Here is a 23,176-nt window from a genome sequence, read left to right on the forward strand (position 1 = left end):
AATACGTTATTAACAGTAACTTTATAGACCACACATTTAGAATATTATAACGTATAGTGACTATACACAAGACTTTAATAAAATACATTTTAACTTCCAAGAAAAACTCGTTAATTCAAGAACTTTCATTGGCTTCATCTGTTGATGTCTCTCTAAATTGGCAATTACGTTAGATAAGAATTTCGTTTGCACAAGAGCACACTGTCATGGTACGTACATAACACGGTCTGGTTACGGAAACAGGTAGGTCGCTTGTCTTCCTTTGTTATTTTCTTCGAAACTTAATCAGACGCACAGAGCACACTGTCGATAAAAACTTAAGTTTTAGGAATACATTTATTAATTACTTTTATATCCAAACAATCCTAAACTGAGATAAACCTATGATGTTTCTTGTTATTAAAATATCTCGCACATATCATAAGCAATCAATTACGATAACTTATAATTTTAAAGTATGCATTATCGTAGAAAACTATGACCGTTTACGGGACAAAATAACTGTCTAATAAATTTCTTGAAAATGTGGCAAAGTTACAATATTGGAAACGTCATTAATTAATCAGAATTACATTCACGAGGAAATTAAAAACAGATTAGTTCGAAAATAATTTGTCTTCTTGCACGATACAAAAAAATATAAAGATTAAAATAAACTACTATTATTTGATCTGTTATTTTTATGAATGCGAAAAGTGATCTTTCACGCTAAGTGAAGAACACATGTTGACAGTGTTTGCGAATAGGGTAACTAGGATAATTTTTGGGCCTAGGAGGAATGAAGTGACGCATATAGTTTATAGTCTTCACAGCATATTATTAGGACGGTCGAATGGGGGAGACGACAAATGTTTGGAAAATTTTGGTTTGGAAGCCTGAAAGAAAAAGTCCACTCAAAAACATTGGAGCAAATGGGATGATAATTCAAGACAGGTCTTTGGGGAAATATGGTTTATTGGTCTAGATTGGACACAAATGGCTCAGTTTAGGGCAACATGGCGGTGTTTTGTTAACACGATAATGAACCTTCGGAATGTATAAAAAGGCACGGATTTTCTTGACTAGTTAAGGGTGTTATTAAGTTTTAAAGAAGCACTCTCCTCCATGTACTAAGATTATACACGGAAAACGACCGAAGAATTAAATGAAGTTGAGTTTTAGGCGCATTTAACGAATTATTTTCAAACGATCAATCAGTTTTTTGAAATTATAATATGAAATTCATCGTCCATTTTCGACTTGTTTTTTATTACAAAGAACTGCACTGACACAATAAAATTGCTTACTTATTATAACATTCTTATAAATACCTCTTCGGTTATCAGTAAGAAAACTTGAAGCTGATACAATTACATTTGAACTAAGCCCTTTCCAACGGGCGCCAAAGACATATTCCGGTTGTTCGATGTTAAATTATCAACCACAACGGAGTCGAATAATGACCACATTTTAAATTAACGGTTGCCAAGTAACAACAGCTCAGGACAGACGTAACATCTATACCGTAAAACCGGTGACGCTCAACTAATAAAGAGACTTGAGTTTGAGAAACGGTGGAAATTGAAGAAAACAGTTATATATATATTTATCTTTCTTAACGCAGAGAAATATTACGATTAAATATATTTTTATAATAAAGAAAGAATTAAACAAGCATTTTAAGAAAATACGTGATGATTTCATGGATGTTACTTTCAGCAACCTTTCCACATTACGTATGATTTCAATTATCCAAAGTACACTCATAAGCCTGTACACTAAAATTCTTTCATTGAAACCTTGAACCAGGCCTACATATTGATTTATATAGTAATGTGTAAATCTTACTCATTCATTTAGGTAACATTTTTTGGAATCACACACCTCTTCTAAATTTCAAATGTAAAACTGTATAACCACAAACATAAAGATTTTTTTAGGAAAAAGAGAGTGCGATCACCACCAAATAGTGCATCACTCTAATATATTAAACGTACAGTATTACTTTACGTCTTATTAATGCGTGTATCAAGCCAGCCTACCTTAAAAAGACCCTGCAGATTTCGTGGGAGTCATAACAATACAATTAATCTGAACCTTGTCATTTATACAGAATATTTTTGATTTTATACTTTGTTTTATATGGGAATAATTATTGTAAGTTTGTTTAAATATCTTACGTAGCACATAATAGTGAAAAACGCATATATAGGTCTAAAACGTTTTCACGAATGTTAGAAATTCAGTGTTATAATTAAGGAATTAGCCTAGACAAAAACTTCTGAACATAAACCGACGAATTTTGTATCCAGAAAAATCGTCCGATATTTCAAAAATGTAATCCAATGACTTTGGCTTTTGAATCTAAATATGTTTCGGAAATAAATTCTTCACTCTGAAGCATGTAGGTTCCTTAATTAATAAACTAATAAAATGTACAGATAAAGAATTACTTGCTTATTGTTTTTGGGTGAAATGCGATCAGATACCAATGAGAAGTTTATTAGTTTTTATATAATTTTAATTGACGTCATCTACGTGTCCCATCGGAGTACAGGGTCTTCTTAGTTTTTATATGCAAAAGCAATGTTGACAAACAAAACTATAAAACACATGATTTTACCCAACAAACAACACAATTAACACACCCAATTACAACTCTAAAAGAAATCCTGTGTTTGAAATATATGTATATAAAACAGTGATAAAAACACAACAATAACTGATAACACACGAACACCCAAAGAACGAACCAACCAATCAACGAACGAGCTTTTTTATAAGGTCTGGGTAATGGGAAGAAAAGGGAATAGAAACAAGTGAACAACGAAAAGGATTACTAGTTACATCACGCACAACATTTCTAAAAGACGAACGACACTCTTAAGTGGTGGGGGGTGCAGGAAGATAGACTAAAAATGTGTAGAGATGTTTTTATCACACAGGGAAGATTCCATTTTCTGTAGCAACTGAATCCATTTAAAGAGGATTTAGTGGTTAATTAAAATAATAAAACATTGAAGAGGGCAAGTATATATGAAGGGTTAACTGGACATAAAGGGTTGGGGAGCTAGCTATCTCCTGGAAGTCGAAGTTACCTTCAGCTGTTTATGGTTGTCTCCTACTTCCAGAAGATGGCACTGCTGCTCCCGTCCCCCATCATGCACTCTGCAATACAGAACAAAACAAAGATGGCGGCTACGAAGAAAAATCAACCAGTTGTGAAGACAACTTATCGAATTACTATTTTAAAACTAGAATTATCTCTCATTCAAAACATTTTTATAATATGAATTACTTTCTTTAATTTAAGTTCTAAAATATCATAATCTTTCATGACAGCGAATGAATAACACGAAAAGTAAGCCTTATATTAGATGGCGCTTCTGAGCTCGAAAAGGAGAAATCTGAAACAGAAGTGTACACATATATTTATATAATTAAATACATACACCATTAACACTTAAAGTAAATGCACTGTAATGTAATATCATAATTAAATGAAAACAATTTTATATGCCTCAATATAAACTAATAACATGTCCCAAAACGAGAATTGTATAATACAATCATCAAGTCGATGGGAAATTCGTGTTGCCTAAAATCTCTAAGATTTCTGGCTCACAGACACCTATTTATTTGTAACTTACAACTGAAGCAGTTTGATTTATCGGGTTTACAGATTGGAAGAAAACGCGAATTGAAACTTCAGACTTCACATTGACCGAAGTAAACACTCAAGTTTATATTGACGAAAACTGAATAATTTAAGCCTAAACTTCACCTTGTAGTAACTTCGGCACTTTGTATTCAACAATCTTCTGAATTCTACGTTTATAATTTTAAAGAATTTGATTAAGAACCTGGACACTTTAATTTCCTCGAATTATTTCCAGTTGATTAATTTGTTCCACCAGATTCCAGCAACTATCATTATCTTCTTCTGTACGAAAATGGGAATTCATCGCTTAGTTTTAATATGTAAGGCAACAGTAGGATTCCCGCCCAGTTCTTCGTTTAAATAAATGGGCGCCTGTAAGTATGCATTCATCTTAACTCCTCCACTACTGTACGTATATCCAAGTGGAGAATCCGGGTGATGGCGGTTAAGGCTGCGGGAGGGGGAAGTTCTCTTATTATACACGCCGGGTGATAATGGGTCATGCCGTTATTAATGTCTGAAGTGGAAGAAGAAAGAGGGAAAATAACAGAGGATAAGAAGCACAGATAGAAATACAAATACAGAATCAACTTTATCAAACAATCATTTTCATTTTGTGCAACAAGGAAGAGACGTATTTTAAAAATAGGGATTAATATGTCTAAGGTTGGAGTTACCGACATGTATTCTGGCTGAATTATTTCACATCACATTTTCTGAGCAGTTAAAATCATGAGTTACCTGTGATTTATAAGTGTGAGAAACCTGGTCTTTCACGCGAAGGAAAGGTCATATGTTGACAGTGTCTGATAACGAAATACTGAGAAGAATATCTGAACATAAGAGATGAAATAATAGGGGGAATGAACGATCCGTAAAAGGGAAAACTTAAACATTACGATTATGAAAAGAAGGGACTGAAATGGGGAGGATCGTGTGGCAAGTACGGGGTAGATGAGAAATGCATCCAACATTTTTGTCTGAAAAACGAAAAGAATCGGAAAACCTGGTAGAGTAAATTATTCTAATGGATCTCAAAGAAACAGAAAAAAAAATGTGTTCACTGGATACATCTGGCTGAGACTAGTTCTCAATGGCGGGATCTTGCAGACGTGGCAATGAAACTTCAAAACTTCAGATTAATTTCTTTAGTAGATAAACGACTAATACCTCCCCAAGAAGAGTATAATTCTACTGCTGAAGACACATGTTGGTCAATTTGTAGTAGACTACACGGAACATCTCAGAAGAAAGTAATCTTTAGGAAATTATACATAATAAATACGTAATTTAGCTGTTCATATCTCTGTATAACTTAAACTAGAGCAAGCTAACAAAAAACTGCTCAGATATTAAATCACAGTTTGCCACTGTCAACTTGTTTATAGTTTGTAACGAACACAAAAAATTTCTATTGGGTTTCGTAGGTACGTTTATTACCTACAAAACGCATCAACCCATTCCTCCGCCATCTGAATCCAGGATTTCAATCCATGACAAACCCCATTCTTCCAGATTTGATCACCCTAATACTATTTGGTGCAGAGTACAGACTATTACTCTCTCCACAATGAAACCATCTCTTTATTTGAAGATTTCTGTCTTCTGGGTTGTTGCGCCGTGTAGTCTGGTCGATGTTTACAAACGTTTCAGAGGGCATATTGCCTCGGCGATGAATCGCCCTGATGCCGGAGACAGTATGACCTCTGAAACGTTTGTAAACATCTACCACAACAACCCAGAAATCTTCATAATCACCGCTGTAAAAACCTCAAATCTTACATCTCCTTCTTTCTTATACATTAATACGTCCAAACATTCTTCTCATTAACCAGTCCTCAAACACCTCATTTATTTATCATTTTAGTATGAACTTGGACACATCATTCAGTGGAAATAAATAACTGACGTGAAAAATTAACAAAAACAAGCAACAAGTCCTTTAATATTTGACATCCCTGATTCGGAAAGTAAAATGTCGTAGAGACAAGATGTAGTGAGATGGTGGAGGCAGGAAACAGACTTCGTGAAAATCCAAAAAAAGGAAATGCACAGGAAGGAAGTAGAAGCAAGCTCTCAGTTAGTGTACCATCATCGTCGCAGAAACTTTTCGGGAAACTCATCAAAGCTTGAAAGTTACTGGTACTCGTTATGCCCCAGAGATGTAAAATACTAATTAGTAAATTAGAAGGTCTAGAAATGGAAGAAAATTAACTTAATGAGACCGTCCTCCCATCTCTGTTACTCTCTTTTGACTGTAATATCCTTTCGTGCGTTTGTTACTACCCTCTTTATACTTTGATATTAACAATTCAAAAGTTTTCTGCTTCGTGTATCTTCTGTACAAGTAAAAGATCGACAGTTTCTTCTGCGAATATAAATATTTTGTTTTGTAACAGTAACTTGAGATCTATATCTTTCGCTGATACTGAATTTAATGAAGCCTTCAAGGGCAATCAGCCCTGTACAGTGGTCGTATAAAACCGATGTTTCAAGAGCCGTCTCGGCCATTATCACCAGGATATGATATCAGATAAGATGAGGTAAAGAGGTAATATAATAGATATGAATATGAAGATTTACATTCGAAAAGATCAGTACGAATAAGAGTTTATAATTCTGTCATTTAAGCAGTAAATGAAAACATGATACATTGCTCAGCTCAAATCAATGTATGTATTAAATGTTTTCATCTGATATTTGAGTGTAGTTCCTCAGAGCGTGGCATCTGGATTAATATGGAGAGAGAGAGAGAGAGAGAGAGAGAGAGAGAGAGAGAGAGAAACTAAAGAAAACTTTCGGCAAAATATCTTTATTAGCAGGTTTATACTCAGAGATTGCGAAGTTTTGGTTAAATTATACTAAGTGACGTCTTTCGTTAGGTCTACAATACATACTCGATATATGCAGATATGGTCTTGGCGTTGTTATTCTTTGTGCTTTGGTTGAAGTTACGGAAATAATTTTCATCTTGACTCAGAATTAGGTTTTATTTAAAAAATAACCATTTTTCCTGTCGTATACTGCCAGAAGCAGCTATGGTCTTGGCACTGCTTTTCAGACTTACATAAATTATCTTCCTGGAGTCGAAAACAGGACCGGTTTTCGGAGTTTTAGTTTTCCTTTCTGTAACCTCCTATTCAAAATAAACAAATAACACTGGTCTTCCGCCCCTTCTTTAATCGTGCTTAGTTCCCGACCTGCAGCAACCGGAGTTTTGACCTTCTCATGTTCTCTTCCTGGTCTCAAATAATAAGCATGTCATGTTTTCGAGCTACAAGTGAATATCCATACGTTCAAACACACAATTTTAACTTTATAACACTATGCTCATATTTCATTGTACTGTTATCTTGGGCTGTGTATGGAGTTGCTCTTTGTCTTATGAAGCTATGGCAGCCCAATAAGAAATCTCGTGTCTCATGTTGAAACTGATAGCCTTACATCACAACTAGAAAATAATTCATTTTTGGCTGTGCTGTAGTTACATACGTCAAGGAAGACGGAATATTTCGGTGTATCAGTAATTGCTGAGCCAGTCCTTTTCTTATTTCTATTGTCGAGAACCTTCAGGAACTTTTCTTACTACACAGACGAGTTTCTTTTACTTGAACTCTCAGAACGAGATAAAGAAATTCTAGGCCTATACAGCTCTTTCACTTTCTCCAAGTCATTCTTTTTATCAGATTGGGGACACACGAACGGGAATGAGAAGTGATGTCTTAAGTGGAGGCGAGATGGTGGTTCATGTAATGTGTCTTGTGTGCTGGGGTCTTGCACGAAGCCTATGTTTCTCTTGAAGAAGAAGAAGAAGAAGAAGCCCTTCTGTCATTGAAAGGAACAGCGCCAAAATATTTTCAGTCTCGTCAATGTTGAGTCTGGGACAGTTTTACCAAAGTTGGTAAGACATAACCTTGTTACTTTTAGCCGATTACTTGAATATAAAGAAACATTTAAAGCCATGTTGTTTAGAATCCTTCAATTTATTCTTGGAAATGTTTAAAACTTCATAATTCTGAGTCCATTAACTCATGGTTGGGAGTTCTTAAATCCCTGTTACTTTAGTCCATCACTTGAAATAAATACGATTATTGTATTGCATTTAAAATCAGTTAAGTTGAGGTTAGGTTAGGTGGCGAGTATGAAGATGAATGTCTTTTGGGTTACTGTGTCATGCAGTATGGTAAAGTTTACCGACGTTTCAAAGGTGTTTGTTGCCACCACAATTAGGGCAATCGTCATGATAATGAAGGCAGAGAGCACCTCTAAAACGCTGATAAACTTTACAACACTACACGGCTCAAAACCCAGAAGACAGCCATCTTTATTGAGTTAACTACTTTGAATCCAAGCGTTCGAGTTGTTAGTTACAAAGATAAATACATATTCAGTCATCACTCGGTAAACTAAATGTTAAACAGTTATAACTTCAGCGTTGAATTTCATACAAAAATATAACTTGGTTACATCGATGGGAATTTTCTTATCATTTATGCAAAATAATGAAAACTTGTGACTCCATTACACTGACAAAATTGTAAAACAAAAGAAGCAATTAGAATGCGTAGTGTTCTGGCATTTAGCAACACTTATATTACATTCGTAACCTCTTCCTTTCCTGCATCGTTTTTAAGAAAAAGGAATAAGAGTTTCACGATGAGGGGCGTCATTTCCATATGAATGAGACAGAACAAAAACGTGGGCCATTAACAAAAAGAGAAACAAAATAAAAAAACTGGGCCAAATTTTATGAAACAAAGTAAAAACATTTTATAACTACTTTAATTTCCTCTATCTATGGAGACTTTAAATGCGTGAGGAATTTTAGTAACAATATAGTGCATATTTGAGATTTAACAGTTAGACACTGCACTATGTGCGTGATTAACAGCATACCTGCTCACAAAAGAATCGAAAAAAAATATTGTGAATCTACACATATAAGAGAGTTCACTTCTTAAACACTGTCCAAGAATTTCAAGCCACATTTTGCATTATCTGCAAGAAAGAAAGTAATGTATAGATTGGTATGAAACAGAAGACCTAGAGATAAATTCTGAGGCAGAAAACTTGTCTAACTTCGTGATAAAAAGACAACATATTAGTTGCAAAACCTGATGGAAAGAAACTACTTGGGATACCAAGGCGTGGAAAGAAAAATAAAATAAAATTTATTATTATAGAAATATAATATCAGGATATGGACTGCCAAGCAGAGGGCTCTAGGGAAAATGGCAATGAACCCTTGGTTCCATGGGGCAAGATTTCTTTTGAAAAATTGTTCAAATTACCAGCTTCCCAAAAACAAATATGTTCCATGCAGTTGGTTACAATAGCTCTCCAGGCAAATCCGACAGAGATATTACACGATCTGCTACAGTCTTTGGACACCCGCAGCGTTCAGTTAGCCACAGGTTCTGATATTTCCGGCTCACTCTAATTCTACTAATGGCTCGCTGTATCGCATTTAATGCGGAAACAATTACATATATCATCGGTTTAGACGTGTGTGAATGCAATGCCACTGCAAGAGAAGGGATTTTATTTCCAACCATGCAAAATAACAATTAATCGCAAAATTAGTGAAGACACGTTTTCGCTGCCACCTAAAATTTTTACCAAATTAAAAGAATAACTGTACAGGAGGATGTGCTACGAAAAATGTATCAAACAAAAATTTGTGAACTCAATTCAAATTACGAAATTACATAATTTTAACACAGTACTGTCGAATTGCAAATTTCACTCGTGGAATGAGTTTTCGAGAAACTATTATAAGGTATGTGACTTGAAAATATTGCATGGAAGGTTTGTTTGTAGAAATGTTACCAATAACGCCTGTTATTTTCCGAGGCTTTTATTAAAATAAAGGTAAAAGTCCTTACCCACTCCATGCGGGCGAATGGGGGAGTGTAGCTTCTCGAGTTCTTAACCTCCCCTGAAGTTGGAGGTGAGTTGTTAGCTTCACGCTCCGTTCGCTTTACTCCAGTATTCAGTGTCTAGGTTGTTGGGTGGGCCCCAGAGCCGATGTTATTACGAAGAAAGAACACATTCCAAACGACGCATTTTTGAAAACTTTAGCTGCGAACGTGCATAGAAAGGGGAAACATATACAGTAAGAAAATTATTGTCTACAATTCTCCATTAGTCCTTGTGGTCTCCCGTGTAGTGTTTATTTAAAGTATGGCAAATAAACGATCAAAAACACTAACATGAGTTTAATTTTTCTCTAATGCCTTGGAAAATTCACATGCACTGAAAGTCAGATAGAAAGCGATACTTGTACACATATGACATATCTGTATTAACACCTGAGTAGTGCCACCATTAACAAAGATAATCTAAACTTCATAAAGTTATGTTCATCTGAGATAGATGGTCATACTGTGGACGGAATAATATAGCAGCCAACAAGTAGCTTATCAGGTACATATCTACGTTGTCATCCATCAGCCAGGCGCTAGCTAGCAATTTCCATGTTGATGTCTACCTTTTTATTTTTAGTTAACTTGTGCGTGCATGTTTACATGCATAACGCCTGTTTAAAGGTCATTTTTCTTTTTTGTGTTAATGCGTGATAGCCAGATTACTCTCAGATAAAGCATATGAAGACAACAAAAATAAATAGCAGCGTCATAAGAAATTTCGAAACAGGGTTCTATCTACGTCGGCGTGTCGTTAAAACGTGAGTTCGTAAGCCCCAGTGACTTGAGAACGTTTTTGACTAACCTTACTTGTTTCTTAGCTTATTTAACAAACATTTCTCCACAAGGTTTCGAGTGCAAGGATATGATAGGAAGGTTTAATGATTTGTTTTAGTATTCCAAGCATTTGCCTCGATGGATCGTGAAAACCCACCGAATGTCTCAGTCAGAAAATAGGCCCTACCGACAAGAACTCGAGACCTCAGAACGTGTACCTAACCGCGATGTCCGATGACCGAGTTAGATGGAACTTGTTGATGAATGAGATTGGACTCCATGCTAAGCGAACGACTCATGTTAGTATTCAATGTAACTAACTATAGACAGCATATCAGAAGGACTGAGCTTTAGTATTCATACCGCGTATTTTCCCCACAAGCGAACGAAAATGCTTGATTACGTAAGTTGATAAGATTACGTTTGGACCTCAGAGAGAGGAAGTAACAGGACAGAGAAGATCCATAATTTGTATTCTTCGCCCAAGTATTACTCGGATCATATAAAGGAAAGAGACATGAGATATTTAGAATGCATGTGGATATGGGCAATGCATACACAAATTTAGTCTAAAACCCTGAAGGGAAGAGTCAATTTGGGAAATCTAAGATTAGACGGGAGGATAACATTAAAATGCATCTTACAAAAGAAATAAGTTTTGAGGATATGAAATGCATTCTGCCTGCACAGGATAGAGTCTATTGGCTGTACTTAAAACGAGTTCTAGAAAAAGTGGGTACTTCTTCAGCGGCTTATAGAGGAGGGTTATTGTCTATGTAGTTAGGTGACTAATTCAATTCTGATGTTTACAAATTTAGTTCTACAGAAAAAACCCGCCCTTACAATTTATATAAGTGCAATTTTTCTTGCACAAATGATGTAAGCGACATCTTGTAGTGTCATAGCCTACACTATGCCACGTTAGTACCTCAGAAATAAACCTCCATTGTTTACAGTCATCACTCTGTTTAAAAGCGACATTGGAATGTTAAACGAAATAAACAAACAAATACATTATGTCTATGACTGTAATACGATAAATACAGGACATGAAATTTCTTGGTAGTTGCTCAAATACATAAGAAACTCCACGCCTTTTATGACGCTTAAAAGTTTATTACCGTGTTCAAGAAAGCCTCAAACAGCTCCCTATCCCGAGCCACATGAATACAATCAACACCCTCAAAAACTAAGATGTATGTTAATATCATCCTTCCATCTACACTTAGGTCTTCCAAGTGATTCTTCCTTTTCAGGCTTTACAGCTAAAATTTTGTACGCTACTATCACCTACCCCGTGCAGGCTATATGACCCGTCCATCTCATTCCAATTAATTTAATCACCCTAATAATATTTGGTGATGAGTACAGATCATGGAGTTCGTCATTATTAAAACTATTCCAGCATTCTGCTACTTTATCCCTCTCAGATCCAAATACATTCCTAAGCACCTTGTTCACAATCACCCTTAACCTATGTTCTTCCCTTAACGTGGATGACCAAGTTTCACAATCATACAAGTACAGACAAATTGATTATAAGGTCAGTACTTATCTTTCTCTGTACTCTTTAAAGTGTATAAAAACAGAAATGAATGAGAAAGTGTTAAACAGCATTTAAAAATTGTATAGTTTATCAAACGCTCTCCCTAGACAGTCGCGTGTTACATAATTCCCTGATATTTCCGGTGTCATGACATCGCTGCTTTCATATTTAATATGAACTCACTAAACGGCCACCGTAACGTGGCACAGACATGAGATGTCCAGTGTTGGGACTGGCAAATCATTACGAAGACAAATTCAGAATATTATGAATCTGAATGCAGATATGTGACACTTCCTTACAAGGCCGTTGCATTTCAGCATGTAGACTAAGCCTTTATGTAATTAAACTGCAAATATATAAAGTAAGCAAATGTAGACATTAGGGAAGGGGATTTGGGTTTGAGCGTTGGATTAACAACCATTCGGCGTAAAATTTCTATGTTACAAAAGATTACTAACACAATTTGTTTTTATTTTTTAGGGAGCAACAAAAATTAATTGTCCTTAAATAAAATGCTGGGGAAAGGATTTGGGCTTAAGCAGAATTAAATGAGCAACTTACGATATAACAACAAGGGGCTACTAATTACGACCTCAAAGAAATTCATCGCCTTACTAATTAATATATTTGATTAAAATGTGTCATACACCCGAAAACTGTTATCATCTCTGAATTATGGGTTTCCCAATGTTACTCAAACCTGCTCATATTATTACTCATAAATACTCCAATTTTAATATACTTCGTGTTTAAAAATTCAGTCGGTACACAATGAGGTGTCAATTTATTAAAGGCTTGACTGTTACTATTAAAAAGGCAGTATTAATAAACGCCATTCAACTGTGTCTATCTTGACCTAATTAGTTGATCAAAAAGTGTTTTACCTTCAAATGAAAAGTCTATTTTAACACTGTCCTCGCACACACAACATGGTTGGAATTAGATTCTTCTCTTCTCATAAGTTTAATAAAATATTTTATGCGTTTCGCAATTCTCCCATGCTTGCTACATGTCCTGCTAATCCAGTCTTCCATTATTCAATCATCTCAATAACATTTGTTACAGAATAATAATTATGAAGATCCTAATTATGTAACTTTCTCTCTCACCGAAATGCAGATGTATTAATACGGATTTGAAGAACACAAAGGAACTAAAATAATAGCAAATCACGAAATCTGTCTTAGTTATGACATAATTATGAAAACGTATAAGTTAGTTATGTCTATTGGGTCTGTTCTGTTAGGTGTACATTATCGTTTCAAACGGAAAGATAATCATACAATTAAACTGTAATTAAAATATCGAAGTTGTTTTTGTGGTAATTAAAACCTACATAGCCTACATGTTGTATAAATATACTGTGTGAATTAAATCAGAGGAACAAAGGACTTGAAATGATTAAGCATTGGAAAAATTGTAAAACAGAATTTTCGGCAAATAATAAACTGTAGTTAGCTGATCGAGCTGTATCCAAATATATGAGAAAGCTGAAATAGGAATAGGCAGATACAATGCAATATTAATCATTATTAATTCTACCACTGGAAAATTACAATGCAGAAGTTTTAAATAATATACTGAGTCATCAAGTTAAGAAATTTCGAAACCTGTTTTCAAATAATAATTAAATGGTAACAGAAAGTTCATCAATACTCAACAAATTATTATTATTATTATGACACTTCTTATGTTGGGTATCCTCACGTGTGCATAAGATTCGTTTTATGTAATCTATTACATAGTTTACTGTAAATGAATAAAAGTCCTCGAACTTCTGACAAATTAGATTCGATTTAGTTCAACGAATAATGAAGACATGCTAGTTATGTAGCTTCTTAATCGTATGACCTTTCCGATCATATTTCCAATAAATAAATAAATAAATAAATACATATTTGTTAATAATGCCATGTCGAGGATATATCCAACTGAAAAACTGACATTTTATTTTATAATCTCAACATATAGCCTACAGTACTGCTTATAGGAAGAGGACTTATGTAGTTTTCTTGAAGTTTAGAAGAATTCCGAAAGATCATTGCTCACCTCCGCGGTTTTCACTGTCCGCTGGTTTCACCTGGATAGGACGGTTCATCTGAAACAAATAACGAACATTATCAGTGCTTTTATATCGAGATACAATTTTAAGATGTGTCCTTCTGAGTTGTCTTATACGTGGTTACGACGTTTCGCCTACATCTTCAGGGAGATTTCTATTCTGTAAATTAAGAGTTATGTTCTTCCGAAAACATTGGTAACTATCTACAAGACTAACCAATAAGGCTTCGTAATTCAGAGGAAGATAATCCTAATTTTTATCACCACGGAAATCTGAATTAATAAGATAATCATCTGTTTGCTATGTTTGAAATTTCTGAGTGCTTTAACCCATCAAGGCACAGTTATAATTATATAAATCATTTCAAAATAAGACTGCATGCACACAGATTTGCAGATTTGTATTTACGAGTTTTTTTAGATTTTCAGAATAAGCAGCGATTATTTCCCTGCACAGAATTGACCAACTGTTATTTGTAATGGAGACGCGTTGTTTTTTTAAAAATATTTGAGATAGGGTTTGGTTTTTAAATATTATTTAGACGAATTACGTGCTTAATATGGGCCAATCCTGTCATGCCAATATATGTTAGCAATTTACAGCTTTTGAACGACCAGGCTATCTTTGAGGGGGTCTACCATATGAGCATTTGCTCTAATTCTGTCCATTCACCAACACGAACGTCAGTCTTACAGGAGTTTGTATGGAAAAAAAGGGAATAAGGAGAACGACTTCGTGTAGAAGATTTTTCTGTAATTCATGGTTGGACAGCGATATGTATAATTATAATATGGCCTTCTCATAGATGAAAAATGTAAATGTTTTTCTACAGCTACATAAAGGAACATAATGTACACGCGAACTTTTGAACTGAGGGCATGAACAACATAAGTCACGATTTTGGAAACCTGTAGCTAGTCATGTTAAGACTAAGAGCAAATAAAGTAAGCTGAAAAATGTGGGGGTAACTAAAATGTTAATTTTACTTGTCAACTTCTGGGCTATAGTATATGAGCCATTTTAAATTTAACCGACGGGGGCAGAGGATTTTTCCTCTAGCCTCTGCGTCCAGACCGGCTCTGGGGCCCACCCAGCCTCCTCTACAATGGGTACCGGGGTCCTTTCCCGGGGGTAAAGCCGGCCGGGGCGTGATGCTGACCACTCACCCCCATCTAGTGCCGAGGTCAAGGAAGAGAGGAGCTATACCTCCACTCCCCCCAAGCGCCTACATGGCGTATAGTGGGAAAAACTTTACTTACTTATCCGTCCCTCAAAGACAACAAAACACTCTTTTTTACAAAGGCAAACTTGTTAATGATTTTTGATTAAATAATCCCTGTTTACAGAAAAAATTAAACCCATAAATACAATGCAGAGTTACTGACTGTTAAAAAAGGTGGTACACATATTTACCACTGGGCTTTAAAGGATTAAAGAAGCAACATTTCTCATAACGTTATAAAATTACAAAGAAAATAAAGTTCTTTGTTTCGTTTAACTTAAAGCTCTCAAAAGTATAATGTACGCTCAGACCTAAGGCTCTTTAGAAGTCTGGCTACATAACCTAAAACACGTAAAATGGAAAAGCTAGGAAATTTACCCACAGCGTAAAAATTCTGCCTCCTTCGCCCTGTTATTGTATCTACATGTTCAATTTGCGAACGCCAACTTTCGAAGCTCTCTTACAAATAGCGTAAGAGATGCCGGACGAACCAGCAAGGGCCGACAATATAAATTCTGATTAAAATCAGTCCAATGGTTCGACATAAAACTGCATGAAAGTATATTTACATTAATAATCTCGAAAACTAGAAACATGTTTCGTTCCGATAAATATTTAATGAATTATGCACAAAATTGGAATGTCTATAAATGTTAGTTAATACCGCTCTATATAACATTTCTTAAAAATCAGTTCAGCACTTATCCAGTTGTTACACGCGAAAAGGTAGACAGATAGACGGACAGACAGGCAGACATGTCCAAAATAATAGGTGCATGTTTTTAAATTCTTTACTTCGAAGGCTATTATGTCTTTCAGAAACACGAAAGTTAGTTTTAATTTTTCATATCCACTAGTAAATCTTCAACTGACAATATAAATCTTAAAAGTTCAGACATTTGGTGTAAGAACTAATCTAGCGTGAGAACGTGAATTATTTAAATTCAAGTCATAATTCCCAACCTACTGTGTTTACCATCCATATCTTGAAGTCGCTTTCTGATTTCTTATCTGTACGTAAAGAACACGAATCCCGGTTTCCATGCCTCGCTTTCCGTTTCAGACAACAGTCTCTTCTTTAAAACACGAAACATTCCATTTTTCTTCAGAAACCACAGGCAGGAAACCATTACTAAACTTTTACAAACCCCCGGAAATTAAATTTGGAATTCTGTTAGAGAAGTCGGTAGCACGCTTATTGCAATATTGTTACATATTTATCTCCATGGCTACCCCAGAAGCGGTAGACGTTTACAAAACACACAGGAGACATTTTCAATCAGACAAGCCTAAAACAACCACAGATAACAACTTGAGGAAGGGCAAATATACCTGTGTGAATTGTAGCACCCAAAACGAAGCTATTAACTAATGAGAGATCTGGGGTTACATAAATGAAGACTGATAAATGGGACTAACCATTGTACGTCCGTATTTAATCGCGGTAACAATATTTGAAAATGGAATAATGTACTAGTTCGGAAATGGAACATGCATAGTAAGTACAATATTGTATGTAAACAAGCCAGATAAATGTCACCAGATAACATTGTTACACGTGGCAGAGGTATTATATCATGTGTAAGTACTGATCTGAACGGGATTCGAACTACTGTTTGAAACATGATATTCAGGGTATACATTATGCTTGATGGGATTAAGTAACCTGATTATTTTTGTCGATGTTAGTATTCTGAGTTGCAACATCGTGTGAACGTGTAGTTAAAAACCAAGGTTTGGGATAAATACACTACCTCCATCTGCAGGGCTGAAGTTGGAGCCAGTATTTTTGTATTAAAGTATTTCATATGTATGTAGACACATTTTTGATGTATTTAAAATTCATATATCTTCATTTCACAATTATGTTTTCACTTTATAAAGAATCGCGATTAGCACATACTGGTACCTAATTTAATCGCAGTTTAGGAATTTCAGACTCCTTCCTGCCAGAACGTCTCTGGACTTCAGAACGCCTATAAGTACATTAAAGTTAATGGAATGAAATTGTACACTTATTCTAGCCCATTATGAATCATGCTTTAACTAATTCCGTGGTGCAGAGCGCTTACTAGTAAAGTTACTAGTCGCTCATCCAGTCAAGAAATGTCCTACTTTTTATAAAACCAGAAAATTATTACCGTTATAAAAAGTCACTGGTTCCTATATTAAGTCAGGTAAATTCAGTGAAAAACCAACAGATATTAAGATCCGTTTTAATATTATCCTCTAATAAAGGCAACGCCCAAAACATCAAAGACGTCTCTGTCCTTAATGTTTTCCGTCTAAGTTATGTATTTCTCATACTATATTTCCCATGTGTGCTAAGTATCATGTATCTTATCCAACTCCGCTCATTTTTACACTGTTATCTAGGCCACTAAAAGTTTTTATCCATTTTTTTAAACAAGAAATCTAGAAAGAAGCTAAAATTTCGTGTAAAGATTGTTTACTTACAAACATTATTCTTCCACTATCAACAATTATCAGGAAAAATTCGCTGCTACATTTCTCAAATACAGTGAAGGTTTTATTAGGCAAATCTTTGTTATCGAAAACTTTGGGTTACCTGACTGAAAACAGATAATGTAGAACAAGCTCACATCATGGAAAGTAATGTATTTAACTCTGGATTCATATTGCAACTGAAACACGGTGCTGTGCGATCCGGCTTCGCAAGGTCGCTGATTCAAATCCCGCACAGACTCGACTTCCATTAATGCTTAATCTCCTCTTCTGTTCCAGTAAGCCTCAATGCTAAGCGGGTTAGTATTTCCTACTGGCTGTATATGAATGTTCACGAACAGACCCACACATTGTACGAGATTCCTCGCATCTCCACACGAAAGCGACAGAAAGAAACTTCAGCGACTAATATTATTAGTTAATAATCTCCACAGTTTAATTAATGCAGCAAATGGAAAGCTATAGTATGCAAGGAGGTTTACCTAAGGAACTGAAATGAAAACTATTAGCAACAACACGTACTTACATAAACCTTTCTTAGTCACATACGTTGTAGTTGATTAATTATTGTATTGGTTATCAGTTAGTTCTAGAGAGACCCTTTTGATTTGGAATTAATTCCTAACTAATGAATGCATTAAACCGTTATAATTAATTCACATTTTATTTACCGATGCGTTACTGAAAGAAAGTTGCAAACCACCGGTTTAAACAATATTACAGGACACTGACATGGATGAAAGTTAAAGCGAAAACAAAATTAAAGTTGTCAGAAGGGACTTCCAGAGAAAAACTACAGTGAGTCCCCTCACTTAACGAAGATTTATATTACAAAATTTTGCTTGTACGAATTTCTATAATGAAACAAATACATTCCGCCTGGATCGTCATCCGAACGCGAAGTCGCTCACCCCGAAATCTTCCGAACAAAATCGAACACTCCCTAAAGAAAACGCAAACAAAGGACGCAACATCGTCCAGTCAGTCAGGTACGTACAGGAGTCCGTTTCTCTCCCATTATTGTTGAAAGGACGTATTTGTTATTCCCTTGTATTTTAATAGCATACGTAATAATCTGTTTCAGTAGCTTGTATGTTTTGTTTCATGCAATAAAATTCATAATTTATAATTTTTTGTCATTATTCGGTCGTTAGGGTACGTAACCCTCAGTTATAACATTGGGTTTATGGGAAATAGAGACTCGCTTTACAAACTCTTACCAGGAACGTAAGTGTTCTTAAAAACGTTTCGACTTATTTTACTTTCGCCATACGAAACGTCTGGTAGAAGTATCACGTAAAAGAATAAGACATAAATATGCTTAAACATTCGTTAAAAATAAAGAGATAATTCTGTGTGTACATTATACTCAAATATATTTAATATTTATCATACCTGATTAATGTCTCCTGTGGTACATGTCTCTCTAATTATGTCTCATACATTATAACCTTAAAGAATATATGAATGTAACCGAAAATATAAGACGCATGAAAATAATGTACTCACATTACCACAGCCCACAGGTATCAAATGCTGTATTCCAATCACATGCACCATGATGAAAGTTATAAAACAATAAATAACAAAGTTCAGTTGTTTAATATAACACTTCTCCAAGCACAAAGTTATTTTAACACTTCAGCTGTATTTGTTCAAATACAAAAGACAAATTGTAACATTTCTTTTTAGAATAACTGTGTGTTTGCGTGTTATTTATGTGTATTTTAAAGCAGTAAGTTCACTGATTCAACAACGAACAATGTTCACGGACTTTATATACAGAAACATAACAAAAGTAAATAACACAACTAGAAACTTTTTTCCTATAAATCTGCTTCTCCACTTTCAACATCCTGCATGAAGTTCGTCGTACAGACTAACCAGTCTACACACACATTCAAACACAAGTTCCTCAGTGTCTCTTTTCCCCCTCTCTTTTTGAAAACTACCCTTACCCTTTTTATTTCATTTTAACCCCGTTTGAATACAGAGCTGCACGCTTTGCAGGCAATGAATTCTACCTCGTCCCCACCGCCCGAACCAACCGTTATATCCAGCGTCGCTGTGCATAACTGGCCTTACCAAACCAATCAAAACCCCAGTTGCTACAGACGTCACCGTATTGAGCATGTGTAGTGTACAAGACAAGACTTGTGTTATTGTACCTTCATAAAAAAAAGAAAGAAAACTAGAGGGGAGGGGGAGACGTGTATCCATCGATCTGTCAGTATGAAGAAAAAGACACATGTCTGATGTCACGCCAGACAAATATATTCCACCCAACAGAGATCCACGTGTAACAACGATAATGGCTATTGGCTGTAATACTGTACGTAGACAACTTTCGACACGGCAGCGCGTCTTTTAACAGGCCACGACAGCGTCACATCCTCTTGTTTCGAACCAACATTCATAACCGTCATACATTTTCGCATTTGATTATATATAACTTTTGAAATCGGTACTCTGTCGTTAAATAAAGAAAGTGATTAATTAAAAAAAAGATTCTTGACAAAGGACAACGAACTCTGAACTTCATGTCAATGTAAAACGTGGGTTCTGGGATCCAATCTCTAACTTCATGGAACAGGGCCCTTCTTATGAATTTAATAGTAGTCAAGAAATCTACCGTCTTTTACGGAAGTCAGAGGTTAATTAAAGTGGTGACAATAGTCCTCAGCCTATCTTGAGACAGACTAATCAATATGGCTGTCTTCTGGGTTGTAACGTCCTGTAGATTGGTATAATTTTACAAACGTTTCATAAATCCTCGCTGTCACCATCATCAGGGTGATGATATTATCGCCCATACGTTGGAGAAAATAACAAAACTATTCTCTGGGAAATGGAAATAACACCTGAGTAAAGATACTTTATCAACCCCAATATCCGTTATCAGTTGATGTGTTGAAATTTTATTTATTTTATTTATTATTAACTGCAAATGGGTTTTTACCCGGTGGCAGTGGTCCTACAATAAGACAAAACAATAAGACACAACAAAACAATGAGACAGAACAAAACAATAAGACAAAAAAAACATAAGACACAACAAAAACAATAAAAATATTAATATTACAATTGTATAAAAGTCGAAAATTTCCTTTTAGCGACTAAGTTATAATGCTCAAAAACCAATAAGACACTCTCTCTGTGGTAGAAGGTAAACTAATTTTCTGCGACCGGATGACATTTGCGATATACGTAGTTGAGATATACGATAATGCCATTAGATGGTTTATAAAGATAAACCAAAACCAAAAGACAAAGGGCTTGCTTCATTTGATGGGTTCACAACTACACGGCACGCCTGTCAGCCCTACTGAGCAGCCATCGAGCTATAGGGAATGTTTACAGGACTCCAGATGCTGTTTGCAAAGTTCAGTGACCGTAACGTGTCTCTCACGCACAGAGGAAGTACAAAAAAGAGTCTCTAAGTTCAGCAGCGCGTATTATATACAAAGCTGAAATTCAAAAGAAAAGCAAAATTGGGCGTAATTACAGAAACAAGCATATCTAGCGTGGATATTGTTATCCGTTTTTATTACGCTTTAAAATAACATTTATATATTAAAACAGTGAGTGACTTTCTTACTTTTTATTTACGTACGATTAAGCCTATTTATATGGCCTGCTTTCTGCAATTTGAATTTCCGTGTTTTGCCCACAGTTGTTTTCTACGTTTGACAAGATTTTCAGAATAAAAAGTGATTATTTCCTTCAACAATATCACCAACTGAGCCTAACGATGGAGACAGACTGTCTTTTTATTCAGATACTGAGTGTTTAAATATTATTTAGAATAAAGATTGAGGCTTTGGGATTATCCCCTTCTATCAGACCCAACAGGATGGGCCTTACCATCTGAAGACGGGAGCACAGCTAGCTGCCGAAACACAGTGGCATCTTTATGATTCTGAAAGATGGATCAAGTCCAGAAAAGTATCATTACTGAATGTAACGCACCGTCGTTTGAAGCCTTCGGAATTGCATTCCCTTCAAGTTACCCTTCTCCTCTGCCCCGACAGCCACACCCAACAATCCTTTTCGAACTCACCAACCCCTACCAAACCTTTGTACAAAATTTATCATTCCCGACCAGCTAACTGGGGACGAACGAAGGGGTTTGGCGAGTGGGGGCGAGGACGGGAGGGGGAGAGTGTTTCATTCCGTCTGAACAGAACGACACCAATAGAGTGAGCAAGATAAAACAGTTGGATCTGCAGAGTCCAACTAGGAATATTCTATGAGATAGAAGGTATTTTGTAAGATTTGAGGTTTTCACAGCGGTGGGTATGAAGATTTCTGTCTTCTGGGTTGTTGCGCTGTGTAGTCTGGTCGATGTTTACCAACGTTTCAGAGGTCATACTGCCTCCGTCATCAGGGCGATGAGTATGAAGATTTCTGTCTTCTGGGTTGTTGCGCTGTGTAGTCTGGTCGATGTTAACCAACGTTTCAGAGGTCATACTGCCACCGTCATCAGGGCGATGAGTATGCCAAATGGGTTGTTGCACCGTGAAGTATGGTCGATGTTTACCAACGTTTCAGAGATCATACTGCCTCCATCATCAGGGCGATGCAGCGCAACAAAGCAGAAGACAGAAATCTTCAGAAGGTGTATTGGTCTATGGTATAAAACGAAAACATGTCTACACACACAACTGTGTACTATTCCAGATAAGATGATAGACAAAGTAAACAAAGCCATGTAAAGGATGTACTGACATTGTTTTCTAACCTTGTCCATCATCCGGCGTCGTTTTATGTTACTTTTCTTCTTTTTTCTATATTCAATACGAAATAAAATAACAACTAGATTATTCTTTGCGGCGATAACGATTTGAAGCGTAATACTGACAACATAAATAATGCCAAATGTTGCTGCTTAAGACTTATTTGCACAAACGACTTGAGGTTGATGTATATTTCCTACGACAGCATGTTAGTCGGCAACTTCACGAACTGGCCATGAGAAAAACATTATTTAGCTTTATTATGAAACTCGGATCAGTAATGTTTTCAAGTCACTCTTATAAAGGAAGAGTCTGTTTGTCCGTGAATATTCAGAATAATTGTCTGTATATTTATAGAATGCAGTAGTCAGACAACATTTTAGCAAAATAGAAATTCTTAACAGTGACACCAGAAATGCTTGCAGAACAGGCAGTACAATGTGGTTCAAAAGGCGTTGGAGTACAGGAGAACTTGTTTTAATATTTATTTATAGCTTAATTAATGACGCGTTTTCTGTAGCTCAGAATGCGTCGAATCAGAGACTGTCAATAAAATGGAAAGGCGTAGAATAAATTTGTGCAGCAAAGTACTTCCGAATTTGATTGTTGTTCAGTTGTTCCAAACATGTCTTGCCTTTTACTAAACCCGATAATCCACTATCAAATTTACAAAAGCCCACTACTTGACCCAATCCTGATTTATTTTAATTTCCATCTTTATCAAGTGGTTCCTTCCTTCAGTGTTTACAACCAAAACCATGTATTTACTTCTCATTTAAAGACACATTCATATCCTTAAT

The 23,176-nt window shown here is 35.6% G+C and overlaps 1 protein-coding gene across 21 annotated transcripts in view; it reads right to left on the reverse strand.

Moving 5' to 3' along the window:
* Nucleotides 1-23,176, reverse strand: part of bru3 (CUGBP Elav-like family member bruno 3) — a 704,578-nt gene that overhangs the window by 94,186 nt on the left and 587,216 nt on the right. For 10 of the 21 annotated variants that reach the window (XM_087343446.1, XM_087343430.1, XM_087343457.1 and 7 more), the window contains exon 2: nucleotides 13,940-13,988. In XM_087343446.1, coding sequence (XP_087199572.1) covers nucleotides 13,940-13,988 — 49 coding nt within the window. Of the gene's footprint in view, nucleotides 1-3,077; nucleotides 3,148-13,939; nucleotides 13,989-19,149; nucleotides 19,709-23,176 lie in introns of those variants that run through there. The other 11 variants (XR_015533760.1, XM_022063510.2, XM_087343398.1 and 8 more) reach the window with 6 other exon arrangements.

This window comes from Zootermopsis nevadensis, unplaced genomic scaffold (assembly GCF_977971745.1).
Source record: "Zootermopsis nevadensis isolate Lab colony 2312 unplaced genomic scaffold, Znev_1.0 Znev_ptg000001l, whole genome shotgun sequence".
Classification (NCBI taxonomy): domain Eukaryota; kingdom Metazoa; phylum Arthropoda; class Insecta; order Blattodea; family Termopsidae; genus Zootermopsis; species Zootermopsis nevadensis.